Raw genomic sequence first — 23,341 nt, forward strand, 5'->3', positions numbered from 1 at the left:
CAGCTCTGAAGCAGCTGTATATGCGGTCAGTGTAAATTAAGATTTTTTCTTTTTAAAGGCAGAAAGGGGAAATCCGTTTTTGTAAAAACCTAGGTACGTGTAAACGTCCCCTAAGACTTAATAGGCCACAGGTGAAATCAGCACACAAGTGAGATTATGTGTGGGTATGACCTGTGCCAAAGGGGTTTTTACCCAAAGCTAATCAGAATATTTAAAGACATGTCTTCCATAGAAACAAAAATAATAAACTATGAAGATAAGCAGCTAAATTTTGTCTCTGGTTTACAAGTACAAGAAAGTATGATTCAAAGAAAGATTTCTCTTGTTTTCAGGATCATCAAAAGGTTTAATCCAGGAACTGCAAACCCTAAAGTGCCAAACTGTAAGAAATTATATGATAATATTTGAGAATGTAAACGGCTCACTGAACGGCTGTAAATGAACCAAACAGAATCAAAAGTCACACATCTGATCATTTCCATGTTGCCTTCAGATTCACAAGCTGTTGTTCAGTTCAGATGTGATTAATAAACCTTAACCATTAATAAGCCACGATGAGGGTCAAACAGTGTGAACTGCATGAACATTGATCCTTGAGCACGTTCAGAAAATCAAACTCAAAATCACTTTCTTTTGGACTTTAATGCCTGGATGAATCCAACATGAGGGATTTGGTGGTGTTGTTGCGCTCCATGCGTCCTCTTGTGCGCTCTGTGCGTCCCTCTGTGCGTCCTCCTTTGCGTCCTGGCTCGGGGCTGGTGGAGCTGAGACGTGGGTGGGTGGATCGGACATGCGCACTGCGCTCCATCCTCCGAGCTGCGGCAGGAAAGGCGCAGAGGAGAGACGTGAGTCGGAGAAGGAGCAGAAGGAAACTGTGTGTGAGGGAAAACCAGAACAACATGGACACTTAGTCCGGGACTTCTCAGCGGCTCCAGTGTGTCGGGTCGAACAGCCTGAGCAGGATCATGTCGGAATGGAAGAAATGTTGAGAAAGGCTGAATCCAAACTGCGCCGATAGACAGAGTTTAAAGTCAATCTTGAGCTTATCTGTGGATGTGTTCATGTGACTGAGGAGCGTCTCCTCCTGCTTTTCCAGATCGTCGCGCTCTCCAACGTCAGGTCCGGTTCTAAGCGATCTGTTTTTAGGGAAAGAGTGGATTTGGCTGCATTGACTTCGTGTGTTTGGGATGTCACCCGCAGCCAGGAGGAGCTGCTCCGGCTGACTGATCCGCCTCCTCAGCACAGGGCCACACTCAGCATGGGGGATGCGGCAGAGGACAGGGGGGTGAGACCCACCTTCATCGTCCCCGCCATCAGGAGCTTCGACCACTACGACTTCACCAGGGCCAAGATCTCCTGCAGCCTGACCTGGCTGGTGGCCAAGGCTTTCGGCTCTGGTAGGTGGCGCCTCCTTCCATTCTGGGGAGATGAGTGGAGAACATGAAGCTAATGATGTGACATGTGACACACAGTGGCCTGCTGTTGTGTTGACACTGTTTGGGAGACAGATCTATCCTGTAACCAGGCGCTCACTGTGACACACAGCCCCACTTACACTTCTTCTCCTCATTATTCAAACACATGGCCGTTATGTGCAGGGTGGAGGAGCACTGCTGGGTTTGCATGTTCTCCCTGTGGAGGTTTCCTCCCACAGTCCAGGAGCAGCAGTGTGTTTGCTCTATGATGTGGCTGGTCTCAGGTTCATCCTGAAAGGAAATAATGTTATTTTTGCTTCCAAGAGGTTGTTTTCCTCTGTGTGGGCGTCACACGTGAAGCTCAGTATGTCAGTCGAGTTAGTCTTTTTATGGGATCCATCTTGTGTCGGCAGGAAGGGAATTTAAATTCCTTATATGTGAATCTGAACAGACTAATTAGAAATGGAATCTATTGGTTTGAATGTGAATCATGATAAAATCCAGACTGTACTTCATTCAATAGAAACATTCAGCTCCCTAATTCATTCTCACTTTTCAGTTTGAAGGGTATAACCATATATACACTTAAACTTAAACATTTCACAGTACATGCGGTCACTTCTCTTTATTCAGATTCACTTTTTCAATTGAATGTTTTGTCCCAAACTTCTGGGACCTGGTGTCAGGCAAAACTAGTGGAACTCAGATGGAAGAAGTCTATTGTACGACAGCAACATGCTTCGCCTTCTTTACCCGTGGTAAACACCTCCCATACTAATATGTAATGGAAATGCAACGTGTCCAGTGGTGTACCGGCCGGCCGCTGGGCCGAGGCCGTCACTCCAGATCCCCGGTCCTTTAATTACTAATCGACTGGCAGATCACCAACAATCAATAATCCTGAATTAGAGGAGCGACTCGGTTTCTTTTCGAACATCTTGCTGTATTTCTATATGTTTGACAGGGAGACAATTCAGAGGTTGTCAGGTCAGCAAGACACTTGTTAAATCTATTGGGAAGCATTCCCCCTCCCTCAGGACCTGCTGAGCCCCGTGTCCAAACTGCCACGACACTTCCAGGTCCAGGTGGAAACACAATTAATATTAAAGCACACAGTGCCGTTTCAGTTCACAAGCATTTCTGACACAATGATTGTCACTAGGAGAGCTTGGCACCATACAGGAGACCAGTGTTACGGAACAACTGGTTTCCCTGTTAACTGCTGACCTTCAGCGTCCGTTGTTGCGTCCAATAAGGGGAGATGTTGAAAACCCAACAGAAATCCACTGAAGTCCCGGTGAACAATGTTTAGTTTCGCAGTACTCTACCTTTTGTGAGTCTTATTTTGGCAGCTGCTGTTACTACAGCAGTGACAGGCGCTAAGCCAGCGGTTCTCAAAGTCTTGATAGCTGAAGCCAGGCCACTTTAGGAACCCCACATTGGACTGACGGCCGCTGAAGAAAAAACATGGAGAAAAACAAAACAGACAAAAAAATCCCATTTGTAACAATTGTAATGAGCAGGTTACATCTCTGGTTTACATGTACTGGTCTGCGTTCAGTAATGAGCAGGAAACACATTTTAACTAATAAATGAGGCGAAACCTGAGAAAACCTTGAGAAGCATTGTACAGCACACAATCCAAAAGGGGGTTTTCTGCCCTCTACAGTCAGATTAGGGACATAACAGTCCTGTGTGCAGTCCATTTCAGAATATTTGTAAAAACTTATTTAGAACAAACTGGCAATGTCAGGGCCTGTCCACGCCAGAACACTTTGTCCAATCATTCACACAGCGCTGTGTTTTAGCAGCCCCAAATGTTTTCTTTGGTTTTAAATAACATGGGTTCCAAAGTGGGGAAATTCTAAAACACCGTCTCGGCTTTGAGATGTGGCTGGTCAAAGACGCCAATCTGCGGAAGTATTCCCAATAAATATTAGTATGAAAGGTGTTTCCGCCAGGTAAAGAATGTAAAGCACATTGCTGTTGTACATTAGACTTGCTCCATCTGAGTTCGACTAGTTTAGTCTGACACCAGGTCCCAGATGTGTGGCACAAAACATTGAATCAAAAGACTGAATCCCAATGGAGAGAAGTGAAACTGAAAAGTGAGAATGAATTAGGAAGATGAATGTTTCTATTCTATTTCTATTGAGTGAAATGCAGTTTGGATTTTATTGTGATTCACTTTCAAACCAAAAGATTTCATTTCAAATTTAAAGAATTCAAATTCACTTCCTGCTGACACGAGATTGGTCCCAAATCTTTTGTCACTGCGAACATCTCGCTCAGCAGGTGGTCGTTACTCCTCCTGACGGCACGTCTCGACCAGCTCCACCTTTAATGGTTGCTCCCCAACAGACAGAATGATAACAGAGTTCTGTTGGCAGTTGGAACGTGGTAACGTGGAACGTTCTAACCAGAGAACTTTCTGCAGCCTCATAGAAAAGCTTCCATTCTAATGCTATTTTACTAGCATACGTAGTTGTATGACTACGAGTATTTCTGACTCCTACAGTAAAGTTCTGGGTCTGCAGGATGTCTCTTGTCCTCCAGTGGACCAGCAGTCGCAATTACTTAGTTTGAAAATTGCAGGTAATAATCCTTGTTTGGGTCCCGGACAAGGCGTCCAGTGGACAGGCCATCACAGTGGACAGGCCATCACAGTGGACAGGCCATCACAGTGACACAGAGAGAGCGTATAAATGTGGTAACCGGGAAAACATGGATGTGTGTAATCAGGAAAGTCACAATGATATTGAAAGTGTGTTCTGCAATTTTAACTTATTTTGTGTGCTTTGTTGAAGCAAAAGAACCCAACATGCATGGGTTTTGTTTCATTTGGTGAAGTACCAAAGACTTTATGCAGAGAAATGCTGCAGGAGGACAGATTAGACCACGGTGGCCAGCCTCCTTCTCGGTCATTAATGGGGAACACTGCTTTGTTTGTTTTTCATGGAGCCAGCACAGCACACACAAATAGGCACATTTATACACAAAATCTGTAAATTAAAAACTATGATTATGAAAGAAGGTAGCAGAAAAGTTTAAAAATCAAAAGTGATTATTGAAAGTTGCTGAAATAGATATTTTCTGAGCAGAAAACCGAAAAAATAGGCAGTTTCATTTGGTTGAAAGTCTCTTTCTGCCCATCAGATATTTGTTTAATCCAGTGCAGTAATTCTCTCTGACTGCTGCACAAAGCTTCACATCCAGTGTGTCACTTTTGGATTCAAGGTGAAAGTTCTGAGGGTCGTTCTGAGTGCTCTGGCTGCGTGCTGTGGATGTAAAGACAGAGGAACTCCAGCCTCGTCTGTGCTCAGAGGTGTACTCCAGCTCTTAATGAAAGACTCCAACAGCTGTGCCTCCATGTACAGTTCCCCCCGCCTCCCACCGCACAGACAGACAAACCTAGAAAGAGAAGAGAAAAGCCTGACTCGCGCCCACTGATCAGACCGGGTGAACAACTCTGAGCCGAGCAGCTTTTTTTTCATCATCAAGCAGTAAAGCAGCATGTGAGCTGTGCAGGACTTGCGGCTCTGAGCCGCCTTGTTTCTTTCTTCTTTTTTTTTTTTTTCCTGGTCCCTCCGGTGACACAGTTTCAGCTCCCAGCACCACAGAGAACTGTAGCCCGATTCATAACCAGTCCTCCGAGCCCGGTCTGGCCTAGATAAGGCCGATGAGCCACTCTCAATCTGGTGATGCTCCCGTTAAAAAAGAGAAAAAACAATGTTCCCACCAGCTCACAGTCTGAGCTTCACAGAAGTTCCTCCTACTGCAATCTGTATTCATGCAGCACTTCTCAATGGAGATGGCGGGGAAGCTTACACATCTGGAAATGCTCCATCAATGCTGACAAATTATAGTTTTAAAACAACATCTGCTCCCATCAGGACGTTGATATGTTCCAACAAGCCAACGTGTAGCCACACTGCCTTGCTGCAGGAACAGTCCGACTGCTGAGCAGAAACCAAAAACCCGGTCCAGGACAGCAAGAATCCTGCTTCATATAAGGGAGTGTGCTGCTAATAAAACTCACCAAACGTTTGACAGCGGCTGAAAGGAGAGCGACATAGCACGGTGACTTATTGTCTTTTTACATGTGTTGCTGCCTCCAAGTTCAAAATGAGCCCATGATGCCCATGATGTGTTCACACATCTGTTTTGTCATATTTGGATTAAAATGTGGGTTTAGAAATGACTTGCTTTGTGGTTTTATTTACATTAAATTTAGTTTTCTCTGTTTCGAGAATAGATTTATTTCTGTGTCATGGAATCAGTAAACTGAGCAGCTGTGTTCATGCCTGCTGCCACAATATGACCACGCACATCTTTGGATTTACAGGAAAGCAGAGAACCTCCACATGTACAAATGAGCAGTCTTTCTTGTTGTTTCTGTTCCTCATGTTAAAGAGTTTGATATTTTCTGGTTGTGGGCTGTTGCTTGCAACCAGAAAGAGACCTTTTAGGATGCATAGATTTATTTCTTTTTTTAATTGAACACCAATGTTTTACTCCTTTTCAATATAGTAATCCCGTAATTTCTGGACTATAAGCCGCAACTTTTTTCATACAATGATGCAGCTAATTTATAGACTTTTACTGGTTAACGGGTTGCATGCTGCCAGATTCTACTTCTGCATGTAGATACATGCTGTTTTCAGCGTCCGCTTCACCAGAACTTGCCAAAAAAGGGATATTTCTGCTCTTGGCGACCTCGTCTTGTGCTGCTTTCCGTGTCCGGAAGTAGCAGGGCGGCTTTACGTGATCCACCTGAACGAATCACTCACCGTCAGCTGCTGGACTTCCTCCTCAGAATCACAATCAGCAAATAACCAATGAAATACTTTATCAACAGAGATAAAACCCTGTGATTCTCTGTCTCTGTCTCTGTCTCTCTCTCTGTCTCTGTCTGTCTGTCTCTCTCTCTCTTTGTGTCTCTCTCTCTCTCTCTCTCTCTCTCTCTCTCTCTCTCTCTATGACAGTAGAACAGGAAGTTGTTGTTCTGAAGCTTCCCGCTCTGATCCACCTGCACCGACTGGCTCTCTATCTCGTCTCTCCTCTATCCTCTCACTGCAACCAGACCAGCAGACAGTCTCCTCCTCTGAGCCTGGTTCTGCAGGTTTCTCCTCCTCTCTTTCTGGTTCTGCAGGTACCTCCTCCTCTGAGCCTGGTTCTGCAGGTTCTCCTCCTCTGAGCCTGGTCTCTCTCTCTCTCTCTCTCTCTCTCTCTCTCTCTCTCTCTCTCTCTCTCTCTGTCTCTCTGCTGGCTTCTCCACAGCAGGCGGGCGACACACACACACACACACACACACACACACACACACACACACACACACACACACACACACACACACACACACAGGAAGTTCTAGCACTATGAAAGACCGATTTGCAATCCCCGTATTCCCGCAGTGAAATTCCTGCCCTGTTACAATGTGGACACCTGCGTCTTATAGTCAAGTGTGGCCTGTATCTGTACTTTTTTTTTTTCTTTTTAAATTTTGCGGGTGTGTTTTATATTCCGATGTGCTCAATAGTCTGGAAAATACAGTAAAAGCCAAAAGAATAATGATAAGAATAATAACTTTATTTATATAGCACTTTCAGAACAGTCTATAAAAGTGGGTTTTTAAAAGAGATTTAAAAGAAGTCACTGATTCTGCAAGCCTTATTTCCTCTGGCAGGTCATTCCAAAGTCAAAGGGCGCCGCCCTGGTGGAGAAGCACGGTCACCCTTAGATTTAAGTTTTGACTTTAGGATGACCAGAATGGATCCACCCGAGGATCTAAGACTGCCAGCAGGCTTGTATTGGGTCAGCAGGTCAGTAATATAACTGGGCGCCAGACCATGAAGAGCTTTAAAAGTAATTAGCAAAATCTTAAACTCAATTCTGAACCGGACAGGGAACCGGTGGCGGGAAGCCAGGACAGGTGTGATGTGTTGTCACCTCTTAAAACCAGTAAGAAGCCTGGCTGCTGCATTTTGGATAAGGTGGAGGCGATGGAGGAGCTTTGAAGGGAGACCAGATAAAAGGGAGCTGCAGTAGTCGAGGGTGAAGATGAGAGAATGAATGAGTTTTTCTAAATCTGGGCGAGAAAGCATTGGCTTCAATTTGGAGATCAGTGGATTTGGAGGAAACAGGACTGGACAACCTTTTTGATGTTGGGGGCAAAACTGAGGCCAGGATGGAATAGCACGCCAAGATTTCTGGCAACTGGCTTCACATTGGAGGATCATGGACCAAGGTTGTTGACAAACAGACTATTGTGTGGGTTTGGGGGGTTGAACAGAATTATTTAGAATTTTGACTGATTGAGTTGGAGAAGGTTTTGAGCCATCCAATGGTTAACGTCAATAAGACATTTAAAAACAGCAGCTCGGCCTCCCGCATCAGCAGATCTCAGAGGAAGGTATAGCTGTGTGTCATCTGCATAAAAATAAGATACTTTATGTTGTTGAATTAAAGGACTGAGTAGAAGAAAATAAATGGAAAATAAAATTGGACCTAAAATGGAGCCTTGCGGTACACCACAGGTAACGGGAGCTGAAGAAGAAGAATGGTTACCTATGGTGACAGAGAAAGTTCGATAAGAGTAAAACCAATCAAGTGCAGTGTCCCTGATACCAACCAGGTCTTCAGGTGTTCCATTAAAACTGTGTGCTCTACAGTGTCAAAGGCTGCACTCAAATCTAAAAGAATTCAAATAGCACCCTCACCTCTATCGGCGGCCAGGAGGAGGGCAGTTTCTGTGCTATGTAGAGCTCTCAATGTAGAGCTCTAAATGTAGAGCTCTAAAACCAGACTGGTGTTTCTCAAAGAAGTTATGTTGGTACATAAAAGCTTAAAGCTGATTTGAATCTACTTTTTCTAAAACTTTAGATAAAACTGAAAGTTTGGAAATTGGTCTGAAGTTGTTCAGATTAGAGGGCTTAAGATTGGGTTTCTTTAAAAGTGGTTTGACCACGGCATGTTTAAAAGTAGAGCGAAAGTGACCGGTGCAGAGTGAGCTGTTGATGATTAGTAAAATACTGGGCTCAGCCGAGTTAAAAACATCTTTGGCGATTTGCATCAAGACTGCACGTGGTTGATTTCATTTTCATTATCAGGTCACAGAGATCAGGCAGTGAAATTGGGTTAAAATGACTAAAATGGTTAAGAACTTTCTTCCACTTTCTTTCCTTTGTTCTACAGTCTTGCTTCAGTCGCAGTGTGGAATCATTAAGCCAGGGCAGTGGGCGACGAGTGGACACTTTGGATTTGAATGGTGCCACAAGGTCTAGGGTGGAATAGCAGTTCTGATTAAAAATGGAGACCAGCTCATCTGTGTTAAGATTAAGATTAAAAGTAGTTAAGGAGGCAGCAGCAAAGCGCTCAGCAAATGTGTCAGCGGACATGGGATTAAAAACATGCCGATGGACTGGTGTGCTGTGACAGGCTGGTAAAAGAGATAAAACCACACTAAATAAAACAAGTTTATGATCAGACACACAGATATCCTTGGTGTCAAGGTTGTAGGGGCTGAGAGCGCTGTGTCAAACCAGGTCGAGGGTGTGGCCTTTAGAATGGGCTGGGACATGTAAAGCTTGAGAGATGTTAAGAGTCTATTTTTTCCATAAAATCACTTGCCAGAGATTGAGAAGGGCAGCAGACATGAATGTTAAAATCACCAAGAAAAAGGACTTTGTTAAATTTGGACATGAAGAAGGCTAAAAACTCTGAGAATTCCTGGATAAAAACACTGTTAGGCTTGATGGTCTATAGATAATCAAAATCAGAGAGGGTACTTTAGTTAGAATTGTAAAACCAAGGTATTCAAAGGATGTAAAACTGTTATGTGAGATGGGAGTACATTTAAAATCTTTTTTGTAGATAACAGCGACCCCCCCCTCCACTGCCCAACAATGGGGGTTGATGTAGATGAGTAAAATTTGGTGGGGTCGCTTCAATTAGGGCGCTACAGTCTCCCGGTGAAAGCCATGTCTCTGAGTTGAGATTATTTAGAGAAATAAAATCATGACATAAAAAGGACTTGTTGTTGAGAGACCTAATATTTAAAAGACCAAAGGTGACAGGGAGGCAGTTCAGGATAGGTGGTAAAGTATGGTTCAGTGGGACATGGATGAGATTGTTATGGTTGGGGCCGGTGGACGTGAAGCAGTTGGTCTGCCATGGGGACTGATGATCGGTATATAAGAATGTATCCCAGGACCAGAGATCTGTTTGGGAGGTCTCGGTGGTGGGATGCTAATGACGGGTAGGGGCAGTAGGGGGCGCTGGACAAAGCAGCAGTGATTTGGAGAGGAGACTCATTCAGCAAGAAGGACGGTCGGGGTCTGTGGGATGTAAACAGTAGGGATGAGCGAGTACATCACTATCTGTATCTGTTCAACCATCTAAAGTATCTGTATCCGTATCTGTACTCGGAGTGGGCGGGACCTAAACTGGATGTGGGCGTGGTTCAAGTTGAATTGGGTGGGGCTTAAATCTGTACATTATTTTAATTCAAATTGATATGGATTGGTCAGAAGTTGCTTTATTTATTGTTTATTTACAGAACAGCCTCAGAATTGAGATTCAATGTTTTTAATCACAACAGTAAAGGAACTATTTACAAGTTTTTTTATAAACTCAGAACTTGAATATTATTAATTGCATGAATGAATACAATGCATGCAGTAGGAAATTATGAACAAGGAAGTATGCATGAATAAGAGTTGTCATACTCAACACAACTTTCTTTTTATGTATTTTATTGCGAGTGACATTGCCTGGTTCAGTGTCAGCTGAAGTACCCTCTGTATCACTCATCGTATAAGAGACAGAGAGAGTGAGAGAGAAAATGTGAGTGTGCTATGTAACAGTTAAAATATCGGCTGTATTCAAAGCCTATTAAAAGACTATATACAGTATATAAAGCTTAATTTGTAATTTTTATATTTATTTTTATGAACAGCCATATACAATACAAATACTAATATAGGCTACTTTGTGTGTTCAGCTATATGTGTGTATGTGTGTAAGTGGTGTAAAAGACAGTTTATTTTTTAATGATCTGTGTGAACTTGGTGATTCATGTAAATATCCAGTGATGGCAAACAGGGAAATAATGTCAGCCTTGTTCACTGTATTCTTCTGAAAAGCACCGTGTTCATTACCAGCAAAGTTTCCCAACTGACTTTACATCACCAGCCAAACTCAGAGCAAGCAGACGGTAAAACAAAACAAAAACAACCCAACCGGAGTTGAGGCAGTGACCGACGCGACACGAGCCGTTTTCAGCTCTGTCTTGTCAAATGTTCACCTGGTAACTTTAAATCTCATACAAACCGAAATAGAGGCGAGCTGAAGAACAGCTAAGGAGTCCTGAAGAGAGCAACGTGAGCGAGAGTCAAGCCAAGCACAGACAGATCAGCCACTGTCTGTAAGAGAGTGGGGCACAGCTCTGGCTGCAGAGGTGTCTGTGTGGGGGCGGGCACTGTGTGTGACCGGCCAATCACAGAGCGGGAAGACAGTCAGTTACCAAATGAGGATTTATCTTCAGCACGAGCACGGATATGAGTTTTGATGAGATTTACTCGTATCATGCTTGTACTCGTCAAAAATGCTTTGTCCGTACCAGATACTTGTCTGAAACGAGTATCCGGCTCAACCCTAGTAAACAGTCAGTCACATGAGGACCGAACAGTATGTTGCAGGTTGAACGCCAGCACATGGCTACCCAGTCCGTCAGGGTGAAAGAAGGAGAGACGGTTCAAATCCTCAGTAAAACCTAGAGTGTGGGATCTAGAGGCAGACCTAAGGAAAGTGTTCAGACTTAGAATTATGCTGAAATGCACCGCACCTCGGCCGAGTGTGGGGATGGGACCACATATAAAAACTGATTTTCCACAGTCACTTAAGAAGTTGAGAAGCTCGTTAAAATTCATCTTGGTCGCCTCCGACTGCCGACGGTCCGTATCATTAGAACCCACATGAACTACAACGCGGAAGACGGAGGCTGGTAATTTCTCCGGGAGCTTACCCAGGATGTCCGGGACCATGGCTCGTGGAAAGCAGCGAGTGAGAGCATTGAAGAAGTTTCTTATGATGGAATCTCCAACCATTAATGTAGTTTGAGAGAAGAAAGGACAAAGAGAAGGTGATGGATGAGGAGATCACCCGGCAGGGTGGTGTTGTGATGGGACAGTGACGGTGGGGGAGGAGGGGTAGAAGACGCTGTCGGAGCGTCTCCTCACAGCGTCCTTCAGGAGTTTACGGCGAGCTGAAGTTAAACTCGTGTGTTGGGCAAAAGTAAATTAGGATGCTCTTATGATAAGTTCAGTGTGATCTTGTAAAATGTCCCTTTTGGAAAGAAACCTGAATAAATCCAGCTGTGGATCTGACGGGGCTCCGCCCCAAAACGCCCCCTCATGACGCCAGGTCTGCTCACGGCAGAGAAAGAAAGGAAGACATCCGGAGCAGCAACAGTCAGACGGCAGTTTACGCAGCCCGTGCTAGAGCTGCTTTACACATCTGACATTATTTGATTTAGACAATATTGTGAGATATATCACCTTTTATTTATCTGACTTTCTGCACTATTTAGCATCAAGCCTCCTTTCCTTTGCTTATTGAGAATTCCTTGAGACAGTCCTTATCATGGCCGCCACACAAAACACTTCCGGGATGAAGGAAAAGTGGATAGTTAAGGAGATAGGAGGGACAATTTGGACGTACCCACGGTGTCTATGTCAGGGGTGTCCAGGCCCGGTCCTGGAGGGCCGGCGTCCTGCAGGGTTTAGCTCCTCCCAGTTGCAGCACACCTCATTGCAATGAGGGGCTCGTTATTGGGCTTTTTCACAACCTTGGTGGTGACATCATCATTAGATTCAGGTATGATGAAGCACGGAGAACTTAGACATGCAGGACAGGGGTCCTCCAGGACCGAGTTTGGACACCCCTGATCTATGTAAATGACCTGGTGTCAGATTCCTCAGCGGGGCACCACTGTGGGTCTGCAGCTCACTGCAGGACCTGAATGTCAGTCAGACCCGACACATTAAAGTTCAGAGGACCGCCACGGACACACCCTTTGACAACAAGTCGAAATTATCACAGTGAGTCAACATCAGCATACTTTACAATCACAACACCACTTTGGAGCTTTATACGGTCAAGTATTTAATAATAACACATACAAATGTAAAATATGATCTTTCTTTTTGTCAACAGGCGGGGATCTCAAAAGTAATATCTGGATGCCACAACAACAAACAAATATTCAGAGTATTTTGGCCCCTTCAATGTCCACTCAGCTTGAAATTTGTCTGTTGTCTGCTCAATAAGGTGTGTTAAAGGTTTAAGGCTGTCCGTGCATGCCGAATCGTTCGCTCGGTACAGGATGTCCGCTGTTTTCGGGATAGTTATCTGTAGTTTCGCTCAGTATTTTCAAGAGCAGTATTTTCTTCCTCCTGTGTAAGCTGCTTTAGTCGCTGCCATGCTTTCAACCAAAACACGCGCTTCTTGATGACATCATCAACTTGGGGTAGGCCGGTATAGTTGAATTCTCTACCATGGGCAAGATACGTATAGTTTCTACCGTATACCGTTTATATCGCCCACCCCTAAGTCAGAGGTTCCAACAACATTGGATTCAAAGTGTATTGAAGCAAACCCAGCCTTGGTCCTGAATGTCAGCTCGTCTTAAAGTCCCTGGAGAGTCCTTGTAATTTTAGAGGGCAGAGCTCATCTCTCCATGAGTGGGTCAAAGTGAGTATCCACTGCCAGAGTTATTTCCCCGGTTGGTGTCATGGAGGGAAAATGATCTGATTTGCCGGTATAAACACATTCGCTAAAAAGTGGAGCAACAAGTGAGGGAGACGGCAGACCTTCTTCATTTCCAGGGCCTCATACACAGATATATATATCAGGACATATATCAATGTTGGAAAACCATTATAAAGGGAATTTTGCATAATATGGGACTTTGTAATGGAGGCTGTTAAATTTGCGAATGGAAATATTTTTTCACAAGTTGTGATTCATGTGAAAATGTTCTGCATCAACACAGAGAGTGAATCAGTTCTGGGGAGGCTGATGAAACAGTTCATTACTACTCCAGATCTAACCAGGTGTTTTATATATTTTCAGTGAGTAGCAGAGGATTCGGTTTGTTTGTGCTGAGCAGGGATGACGGTAACGTGTTATTGAGTAACACGTTACTTAGTTATGAAGTACGTAGTAACATGTTATTTAGGCCCTGTCTATATCAGTAGTTTTATAGTTGAGACTCTCCCTGATAGCATCCGATGCATCATCGGTCCATACGGACATGTCTGTGCAGTTTCATTACAAAATCAAGCAACAGCGCCCTCCAGTGGCCCGGCATACTAACTACATCGTTGTCATTGTGTCCGCTGCTGCAGTGGAAACGCACTCATTTTTTTTAATGGATTAGGTGTTGTCACATGAAAAGCGGTTGTGTAAACAGGACCTTGGTAACATAGTAAGGCCATACGTGGCACTACTTGGTAAGGCTTAGTAGTTACTCTAATATGACCACTTTTTACAGTAATGAGAAATTTAACACGTTACTGTTCCCAAACCAGTAATCGGATTGAAGTTACTTATCAAAGTCATTGTGCATTACTATTGTAGAGTCATGCAGGATAGTGGGACAGAGTTTCTTGTCTGTAAATCTACTTTATTACTGAACAGAATTACTGTTACTGTCGTCCAGAACCCCGGAGACACTATCAAGTCCCACTGAGCAAGCAGAGATTAACCAAGCTGCTCCCTCATTCATTCTCCTCCAATCAGACACACACACACACACACACACACACACACACACACACACGGCTGACAGTTAAAAAGTATCTTGACTTAACACTTTATTTATGTTTCTTTTTAATTGAGCAACTAGTAATCAGTAATCACATTACCGTTTCAAGGTAACTGGGGCAACAGTGGTGCTGAGATGTTGTCCTCGGGGTCTCCGAGGGGGCAGTCTGGACTTCCTGTCTGGCAGGCACTTCCTGCTTCCTTGACACAAAGGAGAGCAAGTTTCTCTTGACGAGGCAGATTTTTACAAAACCTGGCGGCAGCGAGTTTTAACATTTTAATGATCTTCAGGTTTACAGTGCATCTGATCTCTGCTTGTTTTTTAGCAGTAACTTAAAATGAGCCAGTTTGGGTGTTTGAGGGCTGAAACATTCATATTGAGGTTAATTGCAGTTCTCATGCAAGCTGTAAGGCAGAGGTGTCCAACCCCGGTCCTGGAGGACCCCCGTCCTGCATGGTTAAGTTCTCTCTGCTTCAGCAGACCTGAATCTAGTGATGATGTCATCACCAAGGTTGTGAAAAAGCCCAATAGCAAGCCCCTCATTGCAATCAGGTGTGTTGCAACTGGGAGAGCGATAAACCCTTGCAGGGTGGCGGCTCTGGAGGACGGAGGTTGGAGACCCCTGCTGTAAGGAGTTAAAAGTGGTGGCTGGATGCAGGGCGGCTTGTTATCAAGTGGTTTACCATCTGCCTGTTGCTTTAAATATCTCTTTTCTCCTAACGTGTCGGGCCATGGGGAGGTTAACGACTGTGACTTTAGCCTCATGTGTTGTTTAGTTTTTGTCTTTCATTTCTCAAGAGAAATGCTGTGCCTTTAAGATTTACCAGCCTTTGTTTTCCTCATTGTGATTCAGAGAGGAAATGACCCACCACGTAGGAATACACACACACACACACACACACACACACACACACACACACACACACACACACACACACACACACACACACACACACACACACACACACACACACACACACACACACACACACACACACACACACACACACACACACAGCCTGCATGTTTCACACTGGATTGTAAACCAGGCTGGTTGTGAGACACTTTCATTCCAGGAAACACTGACTGCACACGGCTGAGACGTGATCCTGGCCTTAACGCCGAGTGGCCTGTATTTACACAATAAAAGATATTGTTGATGAGTTATCTATGGAGGTATTACTGGTGAAAAATGATTGAGCACATGTAAAAGTGGAATTTGTAGTAGTGTACTGTGAGTTGTGTACCTGTATATATTTTTTTTCTCCACAAATAAAACCACACTCTCACATTCACACATTCTTCATTACAGGAGCACAAATCCTGTTTTATGAGTCACAGATTAAAAAACTGACACGCTGATATTTTTCCTCCAATTGTTGCAGTAAATTTGGTGAAAAATATGCAGGTATTTGTGTACCTGTGTCTATGTGAAGTTCTTCCCCACCAGTCACAGATTTTGTTTCCTTCAACTAGACATCAAACATGGCGGCTCTCAGCTGAGATATCTGGTGAAAAACTCGCTGTGCTTCCAGTCGATGGAGAAAAAGGCGGTGCTCATGTGAGATTGACGGATTTCACAGCCAATCAGGAGAGACAATGTTGTCCCACAGCCAATCAGAAGAGAGGAGCTTTTCTCTGTTTTGATGCAGAAACAGAGGAAAGAAGCGACGGGACATGAAGTATTTTCAGCTTCATGACGGAGTTCATTTATGAATGTGACTAAAAAGACAACACCTCTCTGCTGCTGTTGATTCAATGAATCTGTTGATTCCACGTGGGGAGAACCTTTATCGTGGGGAGAACCTTTATCGTGGGGAGAACTTTTATCGTGGGGAGAACCTTTATCGTGTCTCAACGCAGACAAAATCCTCTCTCCTCAGCCGAGAGCCGCGACGTTTGATTTGTAGATGAAGTAAACAATCTATGATTTGTGGAGAAGAACTTCTCATTGATACAGGTGTACAAATATATTTGTCACCAAATTTACTGAAACAATTGTTGGAAAAATGTGAGCTTGTAAATTGTTTAATCTGTAACTTGTAAAAAAAACCATTTTTGCACCTGTAATGAAGAATGTGTGAGTGTGGTGTTGTATTTGTGGAGAGAAAAAATTCTACAGGTACACAACTACAAATCCCACTTTTACAAGTGCTCAACACTTTTTCACTAATAATACCTCCATAGCTATCCAGCCTCAGTCCTGCAGTTTCTTTGTTTTTTTTAACAACTGAAAATTTAACAACAATGTTACATTTTGTTTTGGTATTGAATATCTGCAGATGTCAATACTTTACCAATGTGATACTTGCGTTAAAAAATATTTTCCTGTGAAGTGTTTGGACAAGTTTTATGGTGTGAAAAATGAACTGTATTTCAAATTATATAATTCTATGCCTCACTTTTTAAAGTTACAAAAGCAGCTAAAAAATACCATTGTGCCATTTACTGATCAAAGATTCTGTGGAAAAAGTTTAAAACTGCATATCGTCTCTGAATTACAGCATAAATATTTGTCTAAATGGAAAAGTTTTCTCACTGGGTTTGTGTAATAGTGTATAGATTCTAACTCAGTCTAACAATGTGAGCAGTTACTCACAACAAAGGTTGAACTCGCCCACAATCTGCATATTATCATTATGACTCAATGTGGCGTCACAGGTCTTTGATCACATTCAAATCAATTAGATACACTAACAGGGACTAAGATGGAATTTACCAAATGGGGCAAATACATTTTTATGGGAATGTATAAGAAATTTAAAATGGCTGTTATATATTTTCTCACTATTTACAAAACTCAAACACAAGTTGCAGAGATTTTAATCTGTCACACAACTTATTTTTCAAGTTGATGTTCAATAAATCTTCATTGATGGTTTTGAAAAACTGAGGCTTGGATGAATGGTTAAAAATAAAGACATACAATTAGTCCTTTTCATTAAATTGACAGCTCTTATAATCCACAGCTATGATTCTCAAAAACTCTGTGGTAGATGTGCTTAATCAGAAGGCGTTGTCCTCAGAGGAGGAAATAATCACAACTTGTCCATCTGATATGAGCTATTTTATTGTTTTTTCTGTGGTTTTGGATTGAACTTTATCATTGTTGCTCTATGTACGGCCGCCGTGACCCCCGACAGACTGGAAGATGGATGGATGGATGGATGGATGGATGGATGGATGTTACCTTTGAAACACAGCAAAAATACCCACTGCATAAATAAAAAGTGATGGGAAGCCAAACAAATGAACTCCCAGAGAATAGATGCATCTGTCTGTGCAGAACGTGTCCTCCCATGGATCAGGTGGATTGAAGCTGAGCTCCTGTTGTGTTTTGGCCCTCAGACGCAGTACCAGAGGAGCTGGCCGAGCCTTTCTACAGGGACCAGTACAACCAGGAGCACCTGAAGCCTCCGGTGGCCTGTCTGCTCCAGTCTGCTGAGCTGTACTGTCGAGCAGGAAGCCTGATCCTCCGCAGTGACGCCGTCAAACCTTTAGTGGGACACAACGCCGTCATTCAGGCCCTGGCACAGAAAGGCCTGTACGTCACCGACCAGGACCGCCTGGTCACGGAGAGAGATCTGACCAGCACGCCCATACACATGGTGAGTGGAGACAAACCCACACAGAGCAGGCTGGAGCATTGGGCCAAAAATCTTCTGTCATTTATCTTCTAAAACTTGAAGCCTGTAATCCCATCTAACGTGCTGAATGCCAACCCCTGAACCATCAGTCAGACCTCATTTATACGAGGTTTCACACAAGAAAGAACCTCCCAACATCCCTCGCCCTCCCCACTATTGGTTCATGTTGTTGTGAGAGTGACAACGTGTTAGCAGTGGGAGACGATTTAGGCCTTGACTTCAATTTTTTTTTTATTCGTATTTTCATGGTTCACAAAATTCTCCACATAACATTTTGCCTTTGGCATTCATCTGTACATTACAGTTAAATCTCCACAAAACATCCAAACCTGTATCAATAGTACATAGATGAATGATTGGTCCTTCCACCATCTTATAATACACACTCTAACAAAAAATCTTGCCACTAAATAACTACACTCCCTAGAACAGGAAAACATGGGTGCACCTTGATGTTATTTAAAAAAAAAAAAGTTAATAAACTTTGATCATGAAGTGAACCTTGCCAGAGCATGAAAAAGGAACCATACCCTTTAACATTATACAAAAGATGGCTTCACTGGTTTAATATACTTGATCTGTCTTTCCCATCTTTTCAAAAACACATTTTGTTGCAGTCTTATGGCAAATGAGATTCTTTCCATCTTAAAAACATAAGATATAATATCCATCCACTCGTCCACTGTTGGTTTTTCTAGTTGCAACCACTTTCTTGTAATGGGCTTCCTGCCGGCTGCACCAAGTATCTGAAAGAGATATTGATGGTTAGAGGAGAAGTTATCAGGTGGCAGGGCCCCGAGACACAGAGACGCAAACTCAAATGGAATGTCTGTCAAAAACATGCTCTGAAAGGGGGGCGCTAGTGCACAGGCGTAGGATGTAGACGTGTTCGGCTTGTGCTCTCCACCACAGCTTCAACAGAACTGCTTTACACCACGATAAGTCTCCCCAGGAGTTATTTTTTGCTCACACATCTGCCTTTTACATCCAGTACTACATTCCTGAACCATGCCTCCGAAGACAAGCGCCTCAAATAAGAATAAGACCATTGACGGATACATCGGCGGGGCTAATGCTAACGGGCCTGCTAACAATGTCCGTCCCACGGAGCCCTCTGCTAAAGCACCAGCTAACCCTCCGGATGACAGAACCCAGACTTACGAAATATGTAAGGAAATGTGCAAGGAGATATCCGAGTCGATTTTGGGAAAGCTTGACGAGCGTTTTGATGCTTTTGATACTAAGTTTCAGTCAGTACTCTCCGTACAAACTGATTTACAGAACCGCATGGTCAGTCAAGAGCAAACGATCAGTGCTCTGGAGGAGCGCATCGATGCCCTCGGAGCCAAATACCAGGATTCATCCAAGCACGCCAGTCAGCTTCAAAACAAAGTGCTTGATTTGGAGGGTTGCTCACGCCGACAAAACATTAAGATTGTTGGTATAAAGGAGGATGCGGAGGGAGGAAGACCTACTGATTTTGTTTCCAGACTTATTCCAGAGCTGCTGGGCAAACAACACTTTCCGAATCCAGTGAAAGTCGATCGAGCACACCGCTCTCTGCAGCCCAAGCCGGCAGCTGGAAGCAAACCACGCACCATCATGGCTCGCATTCACCATTTTCAGGTGAGGGAGCTGATTATACGCCTCAGCCGGTCACGACCAATGGAGTACAAAGGAAACAAGGTCCTGATTTTCCCGGATTACACCAACGAAGTGATGACTGAGCGCCGTGCCTTCCGTGACGTGATGCAAACCCTGAGAGATGAAGGAATCAAGCACTATCTGCGCTACCCGGCCCGACTGTGTGTACACTGGCGTGACGAGGAAGCACCGGAGACATTCAAAGATCCAGCGGCAGCAAAGGGAGCTCTGTTGCAGAGGAAACGTGACGCTCTGGTGAATGAGTAGGACGGTCTAAAGTTGAGCAATACAATAACTCCTATCGCACATTCGAGGTGAGAGTGATTATTTTTCATTTTATTTAATTTTATCTTTATTTATTTTTATTTTTATTTTTTATTTTTTATTTTTTATTTTTATTATTATTATTATTATTATTATTATTATTATTATTATTTTATTATTATTATTATATATTTTTTTTTCATCTACTTAAGCCAAATGCACCACAATTTGGACTGTTTCTGGATCTGTTCATTATTATTCTACAAAGTACTGACTGTCCAACTACCAGTGAATTATACTTAATGAAGGTGCATTTGTTTATTGTTTATTTATTTAGTTAATTTTTGTTTGTATTTATTTTGTATTTTATTTTTCTCTCGCACTCATTTTTTCCAGTGGTGTTTTAAATATATTTTGAAGTCATTATGTTGAGTTTTGTGGTGGGGGCGCCGTGACTTACGTTGAGTCTACCGTCTGTCCGGTAGCTCCAACTCAGGTAAAACGGGGAAGTGTTGCGTCAGGTTCAGTGGACGCAAAAGGGGGGGTGGGGGGAGTTTGTGATGTTTGTATTTGTTCTTGTTCTTTGGCTCAGATGCAAGGTTCTATTTCATTGTATTTTAAAAATGTCTGCAAACCAGATGGAGTGTGTATATGTACACTGTTGTATTTCTCTCCCCTTTTTTGTTTTTGTTCTTAAATGATTAACACACAGGGGAGTTTACAAGTCGGAGGCAGAGATTTACAGTTAGTTTCATGGAATGTGAAAGGGCTCGGTAGTGCAGTCAAAAGAGGGAAAGTCTTTAAACATCTCAAATCCTTATCTGCAGATATAATTTTCCTACAAGAGACCCACATTAAAGCTACAATGCATCACAGATTAAAGTGTAATTGGATATCTCAAATTTATCAATCGCCATTCACCTCCCACACCCGTGGTGCAGCAATATTATTCAGAAAGACTGTCCCATTTCAGATATCCTCTGTAATCAATGACCCTCTTGGGAGATTTGTTATGGTCTCTGGTAGCATAAACTCATTTCCGTTAACCTTTCTTAACGTATATGGCCCGAATACGGATGAGCCTAATTTTTTTTCTAAAGTATTTGACTTGCTTCCAGATGACAATAACTCAAATATAGTGATTGCTGGGGATTTCAACTGTTACCTAGATCCTTTCCTAGATAGATTATCTACACGGCCACCACCAGATATTGCATCCGTACGGCTTCTAAACAATCTTCTAAAAACTAGAGGCCTGGTTGATATTTGGAGGATCCAGCACCCTACAAGCAGAGACTACTCCTTTTATTCTCACGTGCACAAGTCTTACAGTAGGATTGATTATTTCTTGGTCAGCTCAAACCTAATTTCACGGATCACTAATTCCAAATATCATAATATACTGATTTCAGATCATAGCCCCTTAACAATATCAGTAAATATTTCTCTTGCAAAACAGGCATATTCTTGGCGTTTTAATCCAAATCTTCTTGGCGATGACAATTTTATTAATAACATTTCCTCTAAATTGAAAGACTTCATAGATTTAAATGACAACGGTGAAGTGTCTGATTCCACCTTATGGGAAGCATTAAAAGTAGTTTTGCGAGGTAACATAATCTCTTATACATCAGCCCTTAAAGGGGACATATCATGCTAAATCCACTTTTTTAGCCCTTAAATGCATGTTGTTGTATATTTAGAGTGTTTAGAAGTACAGAAAAGTTCAAAGTAGTCTCTTCAGGTGCTCCGTTGATATCTTTATATTCTGTTTTGGTCATATTTTGCAATCTGTTTCGATTTTTCTATTCTCTATTACGTTTTTTGAACAATGACGTCACAGTATTCGCAGCGGAACTGCCAAATTAGGACATCGACTCCGGGCCCAACACTTCGAGCAATCCGCCATTTTTGTTTCTCGCTGCGATTTTGTAGTCCAACCTCAAGGATGCCGAAGTTACGAGAGGATAAGTCGAAATGTTCGGTTGTTGGATGTAGTAACCCACAAGCTTCGTTACACCGTCTCCCAGCATCAGAACCTTTTCGAAGTGCCTGGTTGAGTTTTATTTTTCACAGAAATGTACCCACATCTGTGGGTAAGGTCATTTTTGTGTGCGCGAATCACTTCAAGAATGACTGCTTCAGCAACCTCCGCCAGTATAAAGAAGGATTTGCCGAAAGACTTGGTCTGATTGAGCGGTCAGTTCCTTCTATCTATGGAGACGACGAACAGAGCACTTCGGTAAGCTGTATATAACGCTACAAAGTGTGATGATAAGACGTCCCTGTCATTGTTTTGTTAGCATTAGCAGTTGCACCGTCTTCATATGTTAGCGCTGTGTGCTCGTTTTAGATTATAATGTAACTTCTGTGTTAAATAGTCGTAATAGTTGTAATACAGGCAGTATTGTAGTAGTGGGCATGGATGGAGAAGTTAGTGTAAATATAGTAACACACCATTGCGTTACATCCATATGAAGACGTTGTTCTGTAGGTGCATCATCGTCATTTTCATCTCGCTCCGCCGGGTCCGACTCTGGCTCCAACATGTATGGCTGGATGGACAAATCTTCCGTTGTTGACATTTTGTAAATAATGAGTGAATATAAAGTTTCTGCGCCGCTAGATAATTGTATCCGTTCTATCAAACTACAAAGATGGCCGAACAGGGTGGCGTTGAACCGAGTGTCACCTCTGCAACCTGGAGAGGAGGCGGGGTATGAAGAGACCGCCCCAAAACGAGTTGCTCTCAGAAGCACATCAGAAAAGGGGCAGAAAAGGGGCCTGTGGAGCTCTAATAATGAGGAATTCAGACCCAAGCATTGCAGTTCCGCTTTATATAGACCACAACTGTATGATTTATATGTAAAAAAGGAAGGATTTAAAAGCATGATATGTCTCCTTTAAGAGAAAAAGAGAAAAGCGACTGCTTGAAATTAACCACTTACTTCCTACGTTAGAAAGAACATATCAAATTTCAAAATCACCTGATCAATATAAAGAGATAATGAAGCTTAAATATGAATATAACGGTATCATGAATGATCAAATTAATAACTTACTTTTGAAATTAAGGCAAAAAAAATTTGAACTTGGGGATAAACCAGGCAAACTGTTAGCATGACAGCTTAAGGGTGCCCAGAGTTCGAGAGCAATTTATAGGACTAAATCTAAGACTGGTGCGCTCATAACCAATCCTGCTGATATAAACAATCGGTTCTGTGAGTTCTACCGTGAACTTTACTCGTCTAAACACACAGCTTTCACAGTCCGATTTTAATAATTTCTTCGATACTCTTTTATTACCCAAATTGAGGGATACTGCCAGGAAACACCTTGACTCCGACATCACCCTACAGGAACTCATTACTGCCATAAAGTCATTTTCACCGAATAAGGCAGCCGGGCCTGATGGCTTTAGCTCAGAATTTTACAAGAAGTTCTGTGATATCCTTGCGCCCCTTTTACTCAGAATGATTCGTGACTCCAAAAGTGGTGAGAAGTGAACACTCTATGAAGCCAACATTTCTCTTATTTTAAAAAAG

At 42.9% G+C, this 23,341-nt stretch overlaps 1 protein-coding gene across 1 annotated transcript in view; it reads left to right on the forward strand.

The window, feature by feature from the left end:
- Positions 1-1,135: 1,135 nt before the first annotated feature.
- The window catches only part of camsap2b (calmodulin regulated spectrin-associated protein family, member 2b), a 63,355-nt gene continuing 41,149 nt past the window's right edge, over positions 1,136-23,341 (forward strand). Inside the window, 2 exon segments of the mRNA XM_080466730.1 lie at positions 1,136-1,397; positions 17,590-17,849. Of these exon segments, the coding sequence (XP_080322856.1) occupies positions 1,259-1,397; positions 17,590-17,849 (399 nt within the window). The 5' untranslated portion in view covers positions 1,136-1,258.

The sequence above is a fragment of the Lipophrys pholis genome (genome assembly GCF_963383615.2).
Source record: "Lipophrys pholis genome assembly, chromosome: 1".
Lineage (NCBI taxonomy): Eukaryota > Metazoa > Chordata > Actinopteri > Blenniiformes > Blenniidae > Lipophrys > Lipophrys pholis.